This window comes from Phascolarctos cinereus, unplaced genomic scaffold, assembly GCF_003287225.1.
Source record: "Phascolarctos cinereus isolate Bilbo 61053 unplaced genomic scaffold, phaCin_HiC Scaffold_9;HRSCAF=440, whole genome shotgun sequence".
Taxonomy (NCBI): domain Eukaryota; kingdom Metazoa; phylum Chordata; class Mammalia; order Diprotodontia; family Phascolarctidae; genus Phascolarctos; species Phascolarctos cinereus.
In genome coordinates this window covers 248,048,428-248,065,306 of record NW_027556402.1, presented here as the reverse complement: position 1 = coordinate 248,065,306, position 16,879 = coordinate 248,048,428, and the positions used below count along the sequence as shown (strand labels likewise).

Here is a 16,879-nt window from a genome sequence, read left to right as displayed (position 1 = left end):
CTCTCAGTCTACATGACTGAATATAACATGACAAAAATAACCAATCAACGCAATGAGCCAGTGAAAATAAATTAAAATGGTTAATTTGTGATGTGTAGATCAAATAGCTTTTTGGATGAAAGGGGTTTTTTGTGTCTTGTTTTTGCTTCTCCATTTTCAGCTGGTCATTGGGGCATCATATGGATGTAGAATGTATATGAAAGAAAATATAAATCAGAGAAGATGATGGAGAATATGTAAAGTTGAAAGATAAAAGTCAAATCTGCACTGGTAATATTAACAGACATGATTGGCTGTATCTTATTCAATAAGTAGAAGCCACCAATTACATGAGAGATTTTACTTGTCACCAGACTGGCTACTGTAGGGGATTCATTCATTTAACAAGTGTTTATTAAACATCTATGGTGTACCTAGCCTTAACTATGATATACGCTAAGGATATAAAGCAATATTTGACCTTAAGATATTTTTTTTCTGATTAAAAAAAAACGTCATCACAACCAACAAAGATGATGCCTTTATATAGAAGTTTAGTGTTTGCAAAGCCCTTTACTTGCATTTTGTCAATTGAACCTTGTAAGGACTCTTGGTTATAGATACTGTTATTACCCCTGTTTTAAAGATAAAGAACTGGGACTTAAAGAGTTGAAAGAATTTGCCCAGGAACCAGCCTAGATCCACCTCAAGAAGTTCCTCACAGCCATACACTGTTGAGCAAAGACTTCTCTATTCATAAATTTTCAGTAATTCCCCCCTTACCCTAAACCTTCCTATTGTACTCTTCTATAGGATCAAAACTCTGAACACTGCATCCCATAACCAAACACTGAAATCTTAAAAAAAAAAATCATAGTTAAGGACAAACTAATGGCTGCATTGATTTATCATCTCTTTTTAGGACAGTGTCTTGGATATCAGTGATATTTTAAAGAGTCCCTTATTGGATTGATTAATTCTTTCATTGAGCTGCAAACAGAATAACGTGTAAGTCGATTTGACTAAAATCTAGGTAGTCTGATCAAGCCAATATTAATTCCACTTAATCCCACCTGAAACTGCCTTAAGATCAATAGATTTAAGTTAAATCTTTTTTTTATGAGCAATGGACTTTATTTAATCATTTCTGCATTTACAGCTGGAACTCTGGGAATCCAAAATTAACATCTTTGCCTGTCAGCTTCTTATAAACGCCAGAAAATGTTTTTACCTTGCGCTCCACATTGTTCTACTGTGCTTTATCCAAATGGACCTTTATGAGTCTGCTGCCATCTAGTTTTACACGGATTCTCTTGCCAACAATTTCACTTGGAAAGACAAGGTCTTCAAGGATTGCATCATGCACAGCAGTCAGAGTATGGCTCCTGGGACACTTTTGCTTACTTTTTGTAAATTGGCTTGTACTTGGCTTAGGAAGAAGTCTTCTCTAAGCTATAAGGACCACATGTTTGCCACTGAATTTTTTCTCCAATTCACAAACTAGTCGCACTTGGATCTTCTGAAAATATTTTAGCTGAGGAACTGGAACAAAAATGATGATAGCTTTTCTGCCACCACCAACTTCAATTTCCTTAGCTGCTGTGATATTCAGCTCTCTTAATTGAGTCTTTAAGTTAGAGTTCATCTCCAACTCCAATAGAGCCTGTGAAATGCCAGACTCAAACTTGTCTGGCTTCTCGCCATTGGGCTTCACAGTCTTGGCACTGGAGCTGAACGTGGCACTACCTCGACGAGCGCCAGCCTAGGAAGAGGATTTAAGTTAAATCTTTAAAAATACAAAAGAAAACAGCCCATAAAATGTTGGCTTTTTTATACATAATAGTGTCAACGATGAAACTCATCTAGCAATGCATCTTTCCTCTTTTGAGACTAGAATAAATGGATACCATTCTTATTTATCTAGGATGACTTGATGCCGTCTCCTGCTTGGATGAGAAGGGATAGACTAGTTAACTTACTAGTTGCAGGGTCTAAATTGAGAAGAGACATTTGAGCTATCCAGGCAAAGCCCCTACATTTTACAGAGACAGAGGCTGATGCCCCCAAAGCTGAAGGGATTTGCCCTAATATCACACCAGTGGAAAATGATAGAACCAGTATTCAAACCAGCTTCTCAAACTCCCAGTTCAATACACTTTGTAATTCTCCATGCTGGCTACCCTCTCCCCATTTCTCCTTCTCTGGTTGAGTTATGTCTGTTTCTCACTTTCTTTATTCAGCAGGAGACATCCTTCATCTGAGGCAATGGTTTGGAGTAATCACAGCACAGCGACCCATTTCATTCTTCTGGGATTCACTGACCATTCAGAGCTGCAACCCATTCTCTTTGGGGTCTTCTTCTTGATCTATGTGATCAGTGTGGTGGGAAACCTGGGGATGATCCTGTTGATTGGACTTGATGCACAACTTCACACCCCAATGTACTTTTTTCTGGGCAACTTGTCCTTTGTTGACTTCTGTTACTCCTCTGTCATTACACCCAACATGCTCATCAACTTCTGGGTGGAGATGCCAGTCATTTCATGGAGTGGTTGTGCCACTCAATTTTTCTTCTTTGGTTCTTTTGCTGGTATTGAGGGCTTTCTGCTAGCCGTGATGGCATATGATCGCTACGTGGCAATCTGCATCCCACTACTGTATACCACCACCATGTCACAGAGGTTCAACATTATACTGGTGTCAGGCACCTATCTGGCAGGTTTTGCCAATGCAGCAATACACACAGCTTTAACCTTTAAGCTCTCCTTCTGCCACTCTAATGTCATCAACCATTTCTTCTGTGATACTCCACCCCTCTTGAAACTCTCCTGCTCAGATACCCATGTGAATGAGCTAATCATTTTTGCTTTTGCCAGTTTTAATGAGTTGAGCTGCCTCTTGACTATCCTCATTTCTTATCTATATGTCATTGTTGCCATTGTGAGGATACGTTCAGCTGAGGGAAGATACAAAGCCTTCTCCACTTGTGCCTCCCACCTGATGGCTGTCACCATTTTCTTTGGGACAATTATCTTCATGTATCTGCGTCCCAGCTCTAGCTATTCAATGGACCAAGATAAAGTGGTGTCTGTGTTCTACACAGTGGTGATCCCCATGCTGAACCCTCTGATCTATAGTCTGAGAAACAAAGAGGTGAAAGCTTCCTTTAGGAAAGTCATCGTACAAATATCTTCATCCTCTTTTTAGTGTGGTTTTAGAATAATTGCATTTTAGATTTGGAAAGGATGAGATAGTGGAACTTAAAACTAGAACTTAGCATGCCAGAGGTAGGGCAGGGCATACAACACAGAATATCAAAACTGGAATGGAAATTGGAACTGAGAACATAGAATTCCAGGGGCATCTAGGTTTCATAGTGGATTGAGTATTGTACCTGGAGTCAGAAAGATCCAAGTTCAAATTTTCCCTCAGATTCTAACAAGCTGTGTGATGGTGGGCATGTTACATAACCTCTGTGGGCTTAATTTCCTTATCCGTGAAAATGGAGGTAATAATAGTACACACTTCATAGAATTGTGACAAGTATCAAATGAGATAACATACATAAAGGGTTTTACAAACCTTAAAGCATCAACAAAAATATTAGTTTATTTTTTAATTACTGAGCTAGAAATGATTTGAGAACATAGAACTTAGAATTCAGACCACAAAAGAACTGTAGAACCTGGAGTAAAAATGATTTGGATTGAAGGAGAATTTAGATTGAAAAGGAAATAATGTGAGCTCTGGAATGAGCCATAGAAAATGTATGGCAGAACAATGAGGCATGGTTGAATGGGACTCAGTGGAAGAGACTGTTGGATTAGAAATCTCCTGTCATTCTACTGGCTGTAAGACTTCAGTTTTTGGTAATCTAGTACACCAAGGTTTCAAAGACATTCATAGTGCAGTGAAAAGAACTCAGGACTAAAAAGATGGGAAATATCAGTTTTTATCCATTTTCCAGCTAGGTAACATTGGGCCAGTCACATTTTTGTATGAATTTTCAGAAAATCATTGTCACAATTTAGATTTTGTTTCTTCTATCTTTTGCAAATTATAATTTTATACCTTTCATTGCGTGACTTTTTTCAATACTTCATGGATCTATGAATATGTCAGTATGGACACTCATGCCAGCAAAACAGATATCATCTCTGAAAGAGATCTTAGCACTGTTGTACATATTCCAACCCAATGTAGTTAAACCTTCTACAACATATGACAGATCATCTTCCACTCTGCCCTTGGTCTAACATAAACCCTGGGAAGCTGAGTGTGTGCAGAAATTATACTACTTTCAAAGGTACAAAATTCTCTACTTGCTAAGATGCTAACACCAAAACATTCACTTTGGGGTTAAATACCCATTGAATCGCATTCAGGAAAAGGTCATGTTGGGAAATTTATGAATGATTAAAATAAATGCATTTATTATATGTCTACTATGTTTCAAGAACTTCACTCATGAGTAAGAATCACTAGTGGACTAATCTTTACACCGAGGGTCACAGCTTTCAGGTTAGTAAAGAATCTTCAAGGGTTCCCTTAGCTAGAAAAATCATCTCCTGTAGAGAAAAAAAAAATCTCTGAAAATAATATCTGGCATTTAAATATTATCTCATGAGATATTCACAAGAACCCTGAAGGTAGGTAATATTAATATCCCCATTTCAGAGAAGAGGAAACCAAGGCCAAGAGAAATTAAGTGATATGGACAGCTAGTAAATATTTGAGGCAAGATTTTTATTTAGGTCTTCCTAACTCTAAGTCCAACACTATAGCTACTATAACCACTTAACTGGTTGAACTTATTCAGACTTGGATACTTGAAGTTTTTTCTGCTTGGAAGGGGATGGCAGAATTCATCCTGGAGACAAAATCTTTGAGAAGAAAAGATCAATTCCAAGGCACAATGGGACATAAGAATAGGACCACAGTGGGCCACTTTAATTCTTTTATAGACGCCAAGTGATTTTGTACCTATATATACTTAATTGCTTGTTTGTTTTTCTCTTTGGGTGGAGGTGTCAACATAGATAATTCCCCACTCCCCTTAAAATAAGTGATAACAGGCTATTTCCTAATACATTTATCAGGAAACAATCTATTTCAATTGTTCACTAGTTAGGAATAAGGTCTAGTACTTCTCTAGGTATGAAAAAAATCTGGATTAGCTGAGGAACTTGGTCACTCACTTTGATGACTATATAAAATCCTCTAGCTAGTTAGAATCAGACACTCAGGTGTCTGACGACAGAGAGGAGAGAGAGGCATTGCTAAGAAGGAACTGCTTGTGATGCTGATATAGTACAGGGGGACAAAGTACTTTGATCTTGAGCTGGAAGTTTCTTAATATTTTAGGAAGAGAGGAAACCACACAAGATCATGACTGTAAGGCATGAATTTCTTCCTATAATAAGAGTTTTAAGTATCTCTGAAAAGGAGGAGAGTGAGAGCACTTGGAGAGAAAAGAGGTGATTTTTCCCTCCTCTAAATCCTGGGTAGACCATGGTGGCCAGGGCAGAAACATTTGCATGTCAACCTAATTAAGAGTAAAAGCCTCCAAGAGTAGGGATGCAAGAACATTACCAGAATTCTGACATTACTAGGATTATTCAGAAGAAGTGGCAGGTAAAAGGTGATATCACATTTGATGTTAACATTTTTTTTTTCTGTCAAAAGTTAGCCTGGAGTCATAGTAAGGACTGACAGTTTTTCAGCATCTGCTTTTTTCCCCAAGCACTTCAGTCACCTTAATGACTGCTTGTAATTAAAAAAAAAGAAAGAAAAAGACCAACAATGATGCAAATGGAAAGAACATCCATATTAATAGAAATGAAGTGAATGGTGGTTCATTATGAAAACCAAGCTTGGCCCTGGAGAAGAACTGAGCAAATGCATCACTATCCCTTCACTTGTACAATGTAGGACTCTAAGTGGGGAAATTTGTGTATGTGGTTAGAGTCAGCTGATGTTTTGTTAGCTTTGCTGAACTGCTTTCATTTTTATTTTTCACTTTTATGTTTCTTGGATGGAAGTAAAAGAAAATACATTTAATCAGATTTAAAATATTTTTAAAAATATGTTAAAATCAATATTTTATTGTTAATTTAAAATAAAAATTGTTGATTGACATTGTTTAAAATTAAATTATTTAAAGATCTTGTTAAAATGAGTTTATAAAATTAAAAAAATGATAAAATAATTTGCTTGTGAAATAAAATACATTGTTATATCTCCTCAGCAAGACTAGATCCAGCTACCTCAGTGAACCAACAAACAATGATTTATCACTTGCTATGTAACTGGCACCATGCCAGCACTGAGATTACAAAGGAAGGTCAAGACTGGAATTAGGACTGAGGATTGTGGAGAATCCAGGTCCATCAAATTTTTTTAGATGCCCTTGAGATGTTACATGATTTAAGGGTTTTATCCCCAAGGCATGCAACTGGGGAATACTTCAGAGAATATACACAGGAAAGCCAAAATGATATAAATGTCTCTTCTTCTTTATCATAGCAGCCTAAAATCTTAGCTCTGAAAGAGATCTTAGCAGTGTTGTACATATTCCAACCCAATGTAGTTAAACCTTCTAGAACCTATGACAGATGGTCTTCCAGCCTCCACCCTTGGTCTGACACAAACCCTGGGAAGTTGGGTGTTTCTAAGGTAGGAAATTTTCTACTTGCTAAAATGCTAACACCAAAACATTCAGTTTGGGGTTAAATACCCATTGCATCACATTCAGGAAAAGGTATGGATGCTGAGAAATTTATGAATGATTAAAATAAATACATTTATTAAATGCCTACTATGTTTCAACAACTGCACTAATAAGTAAGAATCACTAGTGGATTCATCTTTTCACCTATGGTCACAGCTTCACTAACATTTTATTAACTTCATATTCAATTAATCCTACCTTTTCATAGCCTTGAGACTGTGCTCAGCTATATTCTCCACTATAGCTCTAAACCATAATTAAATGAGAATACCCTAGTCTAATGTCTGGCCTTGGACAGCTGCAGATTCCATATTCGCCAAATCCTCCATGTAGCCTGGTTTTAATAAATAGTTCAATTTAACTCAAAGGAACACAAGAGAAACAAAGAATCATAGAGTTGGAAAGACCCTGAGGATAGACAATAACATAGGGGGAAAAAAAAAAACCTTGAAAAATTAACTATCCAGAGCAGTAAGGGACTTTTGAACATAGACTGCTAAAGCTAGAAGTGACTTCTTAAAGACATCTGATCCATCAGCATCATTTCAAACATGGAATGAAACAATCATTTGTTACTCAATGGTACAGAAAGAATGGGAATGACTTCTTTATTCTGCATTAAAAAATTAACTGGAGTTCAACCCAGACAGTACTAATCCAGAATACTGTTTTGACAAGCCCATATTATAACTTTCATTTAAAACATAATGTCTATTTGCATTCCTTTAAAAATTTACACAAAGAAGAAAAGAAAGGAGAGAAAGAAGGAAAAAAAAGAAAGAAGGAAATGAGGAAAAGAGAAAAGGAGAAAAAAGAAAGAGAAATACAGGAAGACTGATATAGACAAAAAGAAAGAAGGAAGCTAAGCAGCTATCTACAAATATTGATGGTGATGGGTAAAGAAAGCTAAAATGATAAAAGCATTAGCTTTCATATTAATTAAATCCATTCTCACATGCATGCTAATGAATACATCTTTCAACTGGCAGGACATGAGAAAATGTCTCCCACAAACCACACCAAGGTGTCTGAATTCATCCTCCTGGGACTAACTGAGGATCCAGAACTGCAGAAGATCCTTTTCATGATCTTCCTAGTCATCTATATCATCACCCTGCTGGGGAATCTGGGCATGATCACGCTGATTCTTAACAGTCCACGGCTCCACACTCCCATGTACTTTTTCCTCAGTCATCTCTCCTTTGTCGATTTATGTTACTCCTCCAACATCACCCCTCAGATGTTAGTGCATTTTCTCTCTGAGAGAAAGGCCATCTCCTATGCAGGATGCTTCACCCAGTGTCTTTCCTTCATTGCCCTGGTGATTACTGAGTTTTATATCCTTGCCTCAATGGCCATTGATCGCTATGTGGCCATCAGCAGCCCTCTGCATTACAGCACCAAAATGAACCAGTGTGTCTGCCTCTGCCTGGTCATTGTTCCCTACGTCTATGGCTTCCTGAATGGCCTTTCCCAGGCCCTGCTGACCTTCCACTTAACCTTCTGTGGACCCAATGAAATTAACCACTTCTACTGTGCTGACCCTCCTCTCCTGTTGTTGGCCTGCTCTGATGTCTATGTCAAAAAAATGGCCATGTTCATAGTGGCTGGCTTTACTCTTTCAAGCTCTTTCTTTACAATTCTTTGTTCTTATGTTTTTATTTTTGCTGCCATTTTGAGAATTCGATCAGCTGAAGGAAGACATAAGGCCTTCTCCACTTGTGCATCTCATCTAATAGCCGTCACTCTGTTTTACGGGACCCTCTTCTGCATGTACTTACGACCCCCTTCTCAGCAGTCTGTGGAGGAATCCAAAACGATTGCTGTCTTTTATACCTTTGTGAGTCCCATGCTAAATCCCTTGATCTATAGCCTCAGAAATAAGGATGTCATCGAGGCCATGATGAAAGTACTCCGGAGAAAACCTTTCATGAAAATGGCAGGATGTATTACATAGACACATTGGATCACAGAATCATGAATTGTAAGGAAGTTTAAATAAAAATAGAACACATGAGTCTTATCTTTCCATTTAATAAACTGGGAATTATGGTTCAAATTCTGAAAGTCTCTTCCCTACGGCTATAAAATAAGTAGTAGTAGTAAGTGGCCAAGCTAAGGTTCTTATCCAATTCACTTGATTTAAAACAGTCTTCCATTACGTTGTGATTTCCATCTTGTCCTTATAATCCAGATAAAAGTAACAATGTGAAGCCTGCCCTACCCCCTGGCATATAACACAATACAAAGGCGTATAATATATCCTTAGGAAAAAGTTTATTGTTGGTGGTGTTGACAGTGATGACAGTTATGATGATAATGTGATAATTAATGTTGACAATGCTAATGATTGCTGCTGCTGCTGTTTCTTCTGGTAATTCTCTTCATAAGAAGCTCCATGACATAGTGGATAGAGTGCTTTCTCAGACATGGGAAGGGGTGAGTTCAAGTTCTATCTCTGAAATATACTGGCTGTGTCTTCTTAGATGACTCGTTTAACACATTAATGGTCTATGCAGATCTTTAATCTTATAATTGGCAGACTGTGCATTGGTAGAAGAAATTTCCTCAATGACAGTTCCCTATTTGAATGAAATCACAGTTCCAATCCCTGTCTTTATCCCCTAGATATCCACATCCATTTCACTAAAATTTCCTAATTGTTCATAACTCGGGGAGGCAATTTCAAAGCAATAAAAAAAAAAATCACACACATACATGCACATATTCATTTCCTTACAATAATCCTGAGATATAAATATTTTATTATTTCCAATTTACAGATGAGAAAATTGAGGCAGGCAGAGATTAAGTGACTTGTCCAGGGTCACACAGGTGGTAAGTGTCTGTAATAGGATTTGACCTGTTGGGGATTTTCTTGAAATCAAGTCTTTCATTCTAACCACCTACCTGCTTTTTATGTAGAGGGTTAGTCACACTGAAACTCACAGTCTTTGACATTTAAAAATGTCCTAGTTTCTCTGTTTCCTCATCTATAAAATGGGGATACTAATAGCAATGGTGTGCTATTGAATGTTTAACAACCAGCTCTTCAGAAACAAAAATGTACACAGCATACTTTGAAGTTTAACCTGCCTTACTAACATTTTCTCCACCACTTTCTCCATCAAAAACACAATAAATCAAGCCCTTATTCATAGCATTTGATGATTTCCAAGGAGCAGATTCTCACATTGAAAATATTACAATCAGCTCTTATAAGCTCTCCATTACATCTGGCTCCAGCATACCCCTGAATATCACCACCTCAAAAGACTATGGTAAAAATCAAATGTGATAATGCATGTCAAATGCTTTACACTTAAACCTAAAATCACTACAGGCATGCAGCTAGAGGTTCCAAATGGTATATATGTGGGAGAAGGAGGGCAGTATTTTCATTCTCTGTGAGTAGAGATTTGCCCACATTGGAATAATATAAATGCCAGCCCTTATTTCCATTTATCATTTCACCAAGGGATTCCTGCCCTGTGAAGAAGTTATTCAAATGCACTGGCCTCACCAGTGCCTCATGCTTGCCTGTAGGCCAGAAGGGCTGGGGAGTCACATGCTTGCATGACTGAGTAATAAACTGACTTGTGAAACTTGTGTCCTTCTTGATATCATACACCTGATCTCACAAAAAATGAAGAAAACAGAGAGAATGTTGTTTACCCCAGGTAATACAAGTAGTGAGTATCACAGCTGGATTCAAATCCATGTCAACTGATTCCAAATCCCTATGCACCATGTCTTTATCCTGTCATTCTCCCCTCCTTGCTCACTAAATCCATCACCAACCCCCATTCAGCCTCTCTTTCCTCCCTTTTAGTCTAGATCCTAGAGTTAACTATTTTAAGTTTACATTGGCCTCTTTAAATCCCTTGTTCTCTTGTCCTTTAGCTACTCATATCTTGCCTAATGCCAACCATGGGTCATGTCTGTCCCATCTGCCTTTTCTGCTAGGACTCCCATGCTTATGAATGTTACTGGAGGAAGTCATGTGATAATACAGATTAGATCCACTACTGATTTATGTTACTTTCAATAAGTGTCTCTGCTTGAAGACTTCCAAGGACGGGGACCCACTACCTCTCATGGCTGTCCATTTCACTTTTGGTCAGCTGTAATTTAAAGAATAAATACTTCCCCTCCCTTCCTCCCATCTCAAGCCTAAATTGTTTTCTCTGCAGTGTTTACTATTACTCCTGATTTGGTCCTCTTGGACCAAATAGAACCCTCCTGAACTTTCTTCTTCATGTTTGCCCTTCAAACAACTGAAGAGAGTTTGCATGTCCACAATCTACCCTTCCCCTCCACTCTTCTTTTCTCTAAGCTAAACAACTCAAGCTCCCTTAAATGACCATCAAAAGATATGGATTCAAGGCCCTCCACCATCCTAACTGTCCTCCTTTAGACACCCTCCCCAGTTTGTCAATATTCTTTTTAAAGTGGTACCCCAAAGTGAACACAATACTGCCAAAGTCAGAGGACAATGGCACTATCTCCTCCTTATTCCTGGGAGTTATCCCTCTCTTAATTAATTTTAATTTTAATTAATTTTTAAATATTTTTAACCCACACATCTTACTGATGACCCCTCAAAAACTTACAGGCCGTGAAAACCACCAGATCTTTTCTTAGAACAACTGCTCCCTAATTTCCCTTCTCACTCTATTGTATCTCTGATGTGCAAGTATTTACATTTATCCTTATTGAATTTCTTCTCATTAGGTTTATTCCAACAGTCCTTTTATACTCTTTCTCTTTCATCCAGTGGGCTAGTTATCCCTCCCTTTTCATCTCTGAGTCACCTGCAGTTCTGATGAGCTAACATCTATACTTCTATTCAACTCTTCATAAGAATGTTAGACAACATGGAAAGAAGCCCTGATTCCTGGAGACCTCCTACAATGGCAATATTTAAACATTAACTATGTTTTGAATCCACAGAACTGTATTATCATCTATATCACATTTATCTCTATATTCCACAAGAAGAGTATGGGATATTTTTAAAGAGACTTGACAAATTCTATGTAAACTGAAGTCTCATCATTCAATTAATCTAATAATTTACTAATCTTGTCCAAAAATGAAATTAAGGTAAGTCTGAGCAGAAAGACTGCTTTATTTTGTTTAGGTCTTTCAATACCCAACTTAGCCAAGTACCTTGAATGTAATCATTACATGTGATTTTTAAAATTGAATTGACAGAATGACTGTTTTCCAGTATTTTAAAAGTTGCTGGTGGGGTGCCTTCTGCAGATTAAACATTCTACTTGTTCTCAGAAGGCAGAACTAGGAGAAAAAGGTAGCAGCAGTAAAGAGGAAAATTTAGGTTTCAGGTAAAAGATAACTTCCTTACAATTACACCATTTGAAAATTCAAATAGAAAAAGCTAAATGGTACAGTGGATAAAGACGTGGATTTGGAGTTAGGAAGATCTGTTTCATTCATTTGTTCCAGTCATTCCCAACTCTTCATGGCCCCATTTGGCCAAAGACACTGGAGTGGTTTGCCAGCTCATTTCACAAGTGATGAAGCTGAGGTCAACAGAGTTAAGTGACTTTCCCAGAGTCACAAAGCCAGTAAGTATCTGAGGCCATATTTGGATTTGGGTCTTCCTGACTCCAGGACTGGTACCCTATCCACTGCTCTATCTTAGTAACCTTTGAAGTGCTTTGTAAATGTTAGCTCTTACATTATTATTATTATTAGGAGGAGAAGTAAACATAGTTTAGTTGTAGTCATAGTAGCAGTAGCTAGCAGGAGTAGGAGGAGAAAGAGGAAGAGGAGGTACAAGGATGAATGGGTTCTCTTTCACTGTAGGTCTTCCCAGAAAGGCTGGATAACCACTAGGAAGACTCTAAGATACTGAAGGACAGAGATTGTTTTCATTTTACCTTTGTTTTCCCAGCCCCTTATATCACATCACAGCATCTTGCATAGAGCAGACACTGGATAAATATTTTTTGGATTAGATTAGAACATTTTATTAAGAGAATTATTTTTCAGGTATTGGATAGACTAGAAAGCTTCTGGCATCCCCTTCTAATCCAAACATTCATCGTTCTCTATTATTTGCAAACTGAGCTTCCTGTCATTGTAAGAGAGCCATTGGAACTTGACTGAAGGAATCTCAAGAGATCATCTGATTTCTCCTGTTTCACTAGACAAGTGCAGTGCTACAATAATTTTACAGAGGTGGTAACTGGGACAAAGGAAGGGTAAGTCACAGAGACCCTTAAGAGTCTAGTGTCTTGATTTTTCTCTTCAGCATTATTTCCTATATAATTTTCAGGGTGTTTGAAGCCATACTACTTCCTTTTTAGGTTAAGTTCAGGTCTTTGAATGAGTCAGCCAGCATCATTTTGTCCTCTCTTTACCATCATTTTGTCCTCTCTTTATAAGCACTGAACTCAAGTCTCAAGTTCACAACTCTGTATTATTAAGTGCTTGAAATCCTTTGAAGCACACTATTTGCTCTTTTTTTTTCCCTTCTATTTTGTTTTCTTTCTTCTTTCTGGTAGTTCCTCCTTTGGTTCTAATTCTTCTTTACAACATGACTCATGTGAAAATATGTTTAATAGGAAAGTATATGTATAGCCTATATCAGAATTGCAAGCCATCTTGGGGAGGGACAAAGGGAGAGAGGGGGAGAAAATTTAAAACTCAAAAGCTTATGGAAGTGATTGTTGAAAATTAAAAACAAATTAATAAAAAAAGAAAAGGATCCAATGACCAGTTGCCTCCCCATAGTTAAAAACCCTATCAATACACATGCAACCCTTTACAACACGCCTATGAGGCAAAGAAAGTGATTACCAAGTCACATGGGAGCATGGGCACTGAGCACAATCTAGCTCAATGATTCTTCTAATTGATAGGGTTCCCTGGGGATGTTAGTAGAATGAATGTTCTAATGGCTTCCTGGGGATGTGTTTGAGTCATCCTTCAGGGAAAACACCCAAGAAATACATTATGATACCACTGTGGATCAAAGAGTCTTTGAAGAGGAAGGTACCAAGAGGATCATCTGGTCTAACCTGTCACCCAGTGTAAGAGGGTACATGTAAAGATAATCATTCAGGCCCTGCCCTTCTTCTGAAATAAACAATGTTGTACTGGCTCCACCACTTTGACAGGTAGGCAATATTTTGTTTTTTTGTTTTCTGAAAGCTAAGAATAAGTCTCATATTTTGGGTTTACTTGTCCACAAGTCATCTCATCAATGTGAAAATACTGATATCTATAAGAACTGGAAAATAGACCCTCATTGTTCTCATATCTGCATGTCTCCATAATATTTATATTCTAGGTTGTGTTTGGGCACGACATAAAAGATCAAAATATAGGACTTCATCTCAGTGGCAACTAGTTAAGCTCAAACACATGATCATCAATTTGAGAGACCTATCCAGTTTTGGCAAAAGCTTCTGTGTAAATATACCTATGTATGTTGATAAGTAAACCATCATATGAAATAAGTAAACATACATAAGAAAAGAATGTAGAACTGAAAGGACCCTTAGAATAACGGAAGTCCAAAAAAGTATATACTCTACGGTCAAATTCATCTTAAACATTTCATGTACTTAAAGAACCAAGAGTGGTATTCCAATCTTTTTCATTTTCCATTTGATTATGATGTTCTTAGAATATTCAACCTGAAAGAGAATTTAGGGCAAATAACATATTGCAAAGGTAGAAAGGACCTTCTGGGGCATCTCTTAGAACACCATGGTGTTATATTGTTGTTGTTCAGTCATTTTTCAGTCATATCTGACTCTTTGTGGCCACATCTAGTGTTTTCTTGGCAAAGATCTGGAGGGGTTTGCCATTTCCTTCTCTAGTTCATTTTACAGATGAGAAAACCAAAGCAAGCATGATTAAGTGACTTGCCCAGGGTCCCATAGGTATCAAGAATCTGAGGCCAGATTTAAACTCATGAAGATGAGTCATCCTGATTCTAAGTCCAGTGCTCTATCCACTGTACTATCTAGCTTCCCTGATTATATAGATGACATGGAATGGCAAAAGAAAGAAATCAAAGGCAACCACTGATTTGAAAGAAGGGGAATTAAATTCATGACTTGATATTTTCAAAGGTTGATAAATTAGTGAAAACTGTCTCATAATTACATAACCTGATTAGTATTAACTATTATAAGATTATGAGTTTCAAGTGAAACACTGTAATATGACTAATGATGATGATATTACTTAATATTTGCATATTATTTTAAGATTTGCAAAACATATTACATATAATCATTTGTTTAATCCTCATGACCTCAAGAGAATGGTTTTTAGTGTCTCAATTTTAAAGATAAGGTAATTGAGGTTGAAAAAAGGATAAATAAGATGGTGAGGGTCACATAGCTAGTAAATGTGTGAGATAGTATAAAAATCTATCCACTCGGTTGTCTAGTTGTGCTGTCTAGTTGCCTGGTTAGCTTTCATTTAGATTTTATACAATTATGCCTCCTATAAAATCACATCTTGTATTTCTATGTAGGCTTAAAAACTGATTTACCATAATGAAATTTAGAACAGTATGGTAAATATAGATTGTGAATACACACACATATGTATATATGGCACATCTTTTGTGTGTTTGTGTGTGTGTGTGTGTGTCTGCTAGAGAAAATGAGAGAGAGAGAGAGAGAGAAGAAAAAAGATAAAGAAAGAAGGAAGGTAAAAAGATATGTGTGAATATTGATGGCTGGTAGAGCATCCAAAAATGACATACACATTAGCTTTTATATTAATTAAATCCTTTCTCATGTGCCTAGTAATGGGTACATCTCTCAATTGACAGGGCATGAGAAAATGTCTCCCACAAACCACACAAAGGTAACCGAATTCATTCTCCTGGGACTAACTGAGGATCCAGAACTGCAGAAGATCCTTTTCATGGTCTTCTTAGTCATCTACATCATCACCCTGCTGGGGAATCTGGGCATGATCACGCTGATCCATAAGAGTCCAAGACTCCACACCCCCATGTACTTTTTCCTCAGTCATCTCTCCTTTGTCGATTTATGTTACTCCTCCACCATCACCCCTCAGATGTTAGTGCATTTTCTCTCTGAGAGAAAGGCCATCTCCTATGCAGGATGCTTCACCCAGTGTCTTTCCTTCATTGCCCTGGTGATTACTGAGTTTTATATCCTTGCCTCAATGGCCATTGATCGCTATGTGGCCATCAGCAGCCCTCTGCATTACAGCACCAAAATGAACCAGTGTGTCTGCCTCTGCCTGGTCATTGTTCCCTACGTCTATGGCTTCCTGAATGGCCTTTCCCAGGCCCTGCTGACCTTCCACTTAACCTTCTGTGGACCCAATGAAATTAACCACTTCTACTGTGCTGACCCTCCTCTCCTGTTGTTGGCCTGCTCTGATGTCTATGTCAAAAAAATGGCCATGTTCATAGTGGCTGGCTTTACTCTTTCAAGCTCTTTCTTTACAATTCTTTGTTCTTATGTTTTTATTTTTGCTGCCATTTTGAGAATTCGATCAGCTGAAGGAAGACATAAGGCCTTCTCTACCTGTGGGTCCCACCTGACCTCTGTCATTCTGTTTTATGGGACCCTCTTCTGTATGTACCTACGACCCCCTTCTGAGCAGTCTGTGGAGGAATCCAAAACGATTGCTGTCTTTTATACCTTTGTGAGTCCCATGCTAAATCCCTTGATCTATAGCCTCAGAAATAAGGATGTCATCGAGGCCATGATGAAAATATTCCAGAGAAAATTTTTCACGAAAATGGCAGGATGAACTTCATAGGTTCCTAGGACTTACAGAGGAAATTAACCTAAGCTTCTCATTTTACAAATGAGAAAACTGATTCAGTGAGGTGCCTTCCCCCAAAAGAGAGAGAAACAAGCATTTATTAAACTTCTACCATGAGCCAAGCACTGAGCTCAGTGCTTAACAAATATCATCTCAGTTGATTCTCATAGACTTATGAAGCAGTGCTATTATTATGCCCATTTTATGGCTGGGGAATCTGAGGCAGAAAGAGGATAAGTGACTTGCCCGGGGCCATACAGCTAGCAAGTGTCTGAGGCTGTATTTGAAATCAGGTCTTCCTGATTCCAGGTCCAGCACTCTGTCCGTTATGTTATACCACTTTGCTGCTTCAAAAGATATAACAGAGCCACA

The 16,879-nt window shown here is 37.8% G+C and overlaps 3 protein-coding genes and 1 pseudogene across 3 annotated transcripts; 3 read left to right on the top strand and 1 right to left on the bottom strand.

Annotated features, from left to right (window-relative positions):
- Positions 1-1,090: 1,090 nt before the first annotated feature.
- On the bottom strand, positions 1,091-2,150 carry LOC110199574 (small ribosomal subunit protein eS7 pseudogene; annotated as a pseudogene).
- A 94-nt stretch (positions 2,151-2,244) lies between these two features.
- On the top strand, positions 2,245-3,186 carry LOC110199635 (olfactory receptor 5AP2-like). Its single transcript, XM_020974515.2, has one exon. It carries the CDS (start codon positions 2,245-2,247, stop codon positions 3,184-3,186), a length of 942 nt encoding a protein of 313 aa, XP_020830174.2.
- Positions 3,187-7,709: 4,523 nt separating this feature from the next.
- LOC110199573 (olfactory receptor 5M10-like) lies at positions 7,710-8,666 on the top strand. The gene has a single exon (XM_020974448.1). The coding sequence runs from the start codon at positions 7,710-7,712 to the stop codon at positions 8,664-8,666; it is 957 nt and encodes a 318-aa protein (XP_020830107.1).
- A 6,878-nt stretch (positions 8,667-15,544) lies between these two features.
- Positions 15,545-16,492, top strand: LOC110199626 (olfactory receptor 5M10-like). The gene has a single exon (XM_020974501.1). The coding sequence runs from the start codon at positions 15,545-15,547 to the stop codon at positions 16,490-16,492; it is 948 nt and encodes a 315-aa protein (XP_020830160.1).
- Positions 16,493-16,879: the final 387 nt, after the last annotated feature.

What these genes read in the sequence shown, in the direction of transcription:
- LOC110199635 (XM_020974515.2), top strand. Translation starts at nt 2,245, where the DNA reads ATGGTTTGGAGTAATCACAGCACAGCGACCCATTTCATTCTTCTGGGA.
- LOC110199573 (XM_020974448.1), top strand. Translation starts at nt 7,710, where the DNA reads ATGTCTCCCACAAACCACACCAAGGTGTCTGAATTCATCCTCCTGGGA.
- LOC110199626 (XM_020974501.1), top strand. Translation starts at nt 15,545, where the DNA reads ATGTCTCCCACAAACCACACAAAGGTAACCGAATTCATTCTCCTGGGA.